The sequence below is a fragment of the Morone saxatilis genome, unplaced genomic scaffold (assembly GCF_004916995.1).
Source record: "Morone saxatilis isolate NCDOM2014 unplaced genomic scaffold, NCSU_SB_2.0 Contig0, whole genome shotgun sequence".
In the NCBI taxonomy this organism is placed as follows: Eukaryota; Metazoa; Chordata; class Actinopteri; family Moronidae; genus Morone; species Morone saxatilis.
The window spans coordinates 20,805,968-20,810,061 of NW_023339650.1; the positions used below are offsets into that span (position 1 = coordinate 20,805,968).

Below are 4,094 nucleotides of genomic sequence, written 5' to 3' on the forward strand. Positions count from 1 at the left end.
CACACACACACTGCAGACACACACTGATTTCTGTATACGAGGCTTCTTCCTCTAAAGTATAAATCTGAGGTACTTGAACTTCACATGAGAGCTTTCTACTTCCACTACACCTCAGAGGGAAATACTGCACATTGTACTTTTACTTTTTACACACTAAACATAGGAAGAGTTGATACAAATACAGCTGGAACCATTCATCGATTGATCAATAAGTCGACTGATAGACAATGAACTCTTTTTATAGTTTTTATCATCCTGTAAAATTAACATTTAAAAATGTTAAAATGAGGATTTTAAGCTGTTATGAGGTATTTTGTTCACAGGAGTTGTTATTAAGGGACTTTCATTTAATTTCTTATATAATACATTAATTACTTATTTTTATTAAATTCAACTTCCTTCCAACTTAAATAAGGTTTCTAATACTGACGAGATACATTTTACATTATTATTTGATGCCAGCGCTCATTTTAAACACTTTCTAATGATACATTTACTGTTTACTCTCCTCAGTTTTAATTAACTTTGATTCATTTAATTCTCCTGTTTGTTTTTTATCCTCTTTGTCTCTCTGTCTGGTCTGTCTCCTGTAATGGAATAACATCTAATTTTTCCTCTAGGGATCAATAAAGTCTTACATGTTCGAGAAATACTCTTAATCTTAGACTAACTATTTCTTATTTTAGTAGTTATACAAGAAGCTGATGTCATAAGGAAAAACATTGTCAGTCAGGGGTCATTTATTGGATTATTTCACAATAATTTAACATTAATAAAGCTGTAAACATGCACATTGACATTAAAAACCTTTAATTATTAGACTCTATAAAGCAACTATTAATACACCTTTAAAACGTTTGAATTGTAACATTTAAATGAGAAATTAAGCACCATTTAAAGCTTAATGTGTTTTTGTTTTATGGTCAGTTCACTCAGATGGTGACACTGTTTGCTTCCTCTCATTGGTCAGATGGTCAGCGGGGGGGGCGGGACGGCGGCAGTCAGAGGCGTTCCCCCCTCGACGTCATCATGAGCCAGATCCGCAGGAAACGCACGGCGTCGGACAGGAAGCCGCTGGGACGCCTCCTGTCCTGGACCTCAGACCGGACGGGGATCCCGGAGGACGGAGAGCCGGAGGGCAGAGAGGACAGAGGACAGAGCTCAGGAGGTTGTTTCATTGGAGAAGACCCGGTTTAAGTCTTATATCCTAAATCAGAGTGTTGCAAAATGTCTCTCTATAATATTATTTACAGAGACTCAACAATTCCCAACAAGTTAAGGGAGATAATTAGGTAAATTATTAGTTGTGGTACCAAAAAAAAGCCAATATTTGATGTTTATTCGTGTGAAAAGACGACTTAAATTTATCCAAAGTGACATTTTTTCTTTAGCAAATGCTTTAAATAAAGTGTCACAATCATAACAGATTAAAAACATCCACAAAAAAGACATTAAAAACTTGCATGAATTGATACAAACACGAGTGCAAGCATAAAAAATGTGTCAATAAATACAAAATCCTAAATACACACAATGCCAGAAACAACCCAGTTTATCTCAATGTCCATACTGAGCGATGAGTTTATTACAGAACCACTGAAGGAAAAGAGGAAGATGTTCAGGTTAAGTTGACAGAAGAGGTCCAACGTGTGAAATGCGTGTTTGTGCTTCAGGTGTGGCTGAGTCAGTGGAGAGCGAGCGTGACGTCGGCTGGGGTCGAGTGTGTGTTTTCCTGCAGAGGTTGGGGAAGAGAGCCGACGGCCGGAGCCTGAGCCTGGCTCACTGTGATCTCACTGCCACAGACCTGCTGGAGCTAGGTGCTCACACTTACTCTGATTCTGACCCTAATTACTGTCGTTATTCAAACTATCAAAACCTTCACTTTCTGAGGCCGTTCAGTGTCTCGTTAAAGCTCCAGTGTGTAACAGTGAGGAGGATCTATTGGCAGAAACGTAATAACATTCATAGGTGTGTGTTCATTAATGTATAATCACCTGAATGTAGGAATTGTTGTGTTTTTGTTACCTCAGAATGAGCCTGAATTCTATTTCAGAGGATTTTCCAACCTGAAAAGAAACATTTTACATTTGGAAGTTAAGTCGAGTACAATTTTAGATTTAAGAAATAGTATGTTGTTTTATTTGAACAGTTGCCACTATAACAACAAGTGAGCAAATATGGAGTTATAGTGCTACTGTAACTGCTAAAATGTTTAATATCCAATCACATCCTTGGATTCATTTCTGTAATCGTGGAGGAAAGTAGTTTGGAGGATGGAAACATTCACATTACTTACAAACTAAACTGGTTTTTAAGTCTTAAGTCTGAATTTTAGGGAGAAAGGACACAATTACTGATTTGTAGGGAGCAGAAAGGTAATATAAGGAGTAGTGTAACTGATTACTATTGGCAGAGAGTAATAATTCTAGTAATAATTTTACTTTAATGTCAGTCAGACAGCACTTCCATAAAGTTTGCTAACATGGTTTTCCACCACAAGCTACTGGTCACATCAGACAAATGAGACAGCAAAACCCCGAGGTTGTACGTAGTTACAGTCTGAGATTCATTAAATCAGAGGTCGTCAGTTTCCTCGGTGAGGAGAAACTTTGAGCTGTGTCTGCTGACAGCGTCGTCTGTCCTCCTCTCCTCCCCTCAGCGACGTTGCTCCAGTTTCTCCCTCAGCTGGAGGAGTTGGACGTCTCCTGGAACGAGCTGATAGGCGGGTGTCTGAAGGCGCTGACCTCTCACCTCCAGCACGTGGGCGGGACCCGAGCGCTGAGGCTCTGCAGCTGCAGGCTGAACGCCGATGACGTCACCGCTCTGGGTGGGTCGCTGTTCCGGTTTCGATCAAAACCCCCCCAAAAAGCTACGAGCGGTCTCGTGTCAGAGGAGGTGAAGTTAAAGGCGTCTGTGTGTTTGTAGGTGAAGCTCTCGGCTGCGTGCCTCTCTTAGAGATCCTCGATCTGTCCTGGAACAGTGGCGTCGGGGGCGGCGCTTTGCAAGGCCTGCTGGGTAAACTTCACCCCCCGCTGAGGGAGCTCCACCTGGTGGCCTGCCAGCTCACTGCGGACGATGCTGCCGTACTGGGTACCCCCTTTAACTTCTATTAGAAATACTCTCATAAGGTAGGAACTACGTCTCCCATAATGCCACAGCGTACATCCCCTCTGTCTGTTGTCCCTGTGTCTGTCCCTCTCAGGAGGAATGGTGTCTGCTCTCCACAGACTCTGCGTGTTGGACATCTCCTGTAATCCTCAGCTCACACAGGAAGTTGATGCCGGCGGTTTCAGAGAGCTGGCGTCCTCGCTCGCCCACGCCGCGCCCCTCACCGTGCTTCGGTTACAGGCCTGCGGTCTGACGACGGACAGCCTCGACGCTCTCGGTAGGAGATCTTTGTTGGTCTCAGTTGGTCCTGATGCTGGAGATGTGTTGTGTCTGTTGCTGTTTGAGTTGTGTGTTGATGTGCTGCAGGTGGTTCGCTCCGCTGCCTCCCCGCAGTGCGACAGTTGGACCTGTCCTGTAACAAAAGTCTGGCTGGAGGTCTGGACCGCCTCGCCCCCCACCTGGCTCACCTCACACACCTGGAGAGCCTCGACCTTCACCTCTGCCGTCTCACACACACCGACCTGGAAGCCCTGAGTGAGTCTCTGTTTTAAATGTGTGTGTGTGAAGCCTCAGCAGCAGTCATGTGACTCGTTGTCTCCAGTCCAGGTGCTTCCCTCGCTGCCGGCGCTCACGGAGCTCGACGTGTCGTCCAATAAGGAGGCGGGGGGCGCGGTCCACTCGCTGGTCTCCGCCCTCCCTCTGACACAGATGAGGCGTCTGCCGCTCAACAGCTGCAGCCTGAACGAGGAGTCCTTCACTGCTCTCGGTACGCTCATACTGAGACTGCTAGAGCTCGGACTACAACTACCAGCAGTACTAAAACCACTGACACTGGAACTACAACTACTATAAGTTGGCTTATTTATACTGCGGCGGTAGAAGTATTCAGATTGTACAATGTAAAAATACTAAAAATGTATTTAAACTATCAAAAGTACTCTGTGATGGTTATATTGTTATACATTATATTATTGGATTATTATTAC

At 44.0% G+C, this 4,094-nt stretch overlaps 1 protein-coding gene across 1 annotated transcript in view; it reads left to right on the plus strand.

Moving 5' to 3' along the window:
• Positions 1-970: 970 nt before the first annotated feature.
• lrrc31 (leucine rich repeat containing 31) overlaps positions 971-4,094 on the plus strand; it is a gene marked incomplete at its 5' end in the record, with an annotated part of 4,999 nt that continues 1,875 nt past the window's right edge. Inside the window, 7 exon segments of the mRNA XM_035682319.1 lie at positions 971-1,168; positions 1,674-1,817; positions 2,660-2,827; positions 2,926-3,090; positions 3,203-3,385; positions 3,475-3,642; positions 3,710-3,874. Of these exon segments, the coding sequence (XP_035538212.1) occupies positions 971-1,168; positions 1,674-1,817; positions 2,660-2,827; positions 2,926-3,090; positions 3,203-3,385; positions 3,475-3,642; positions 3,710-3,874 (1,191 nt within the window).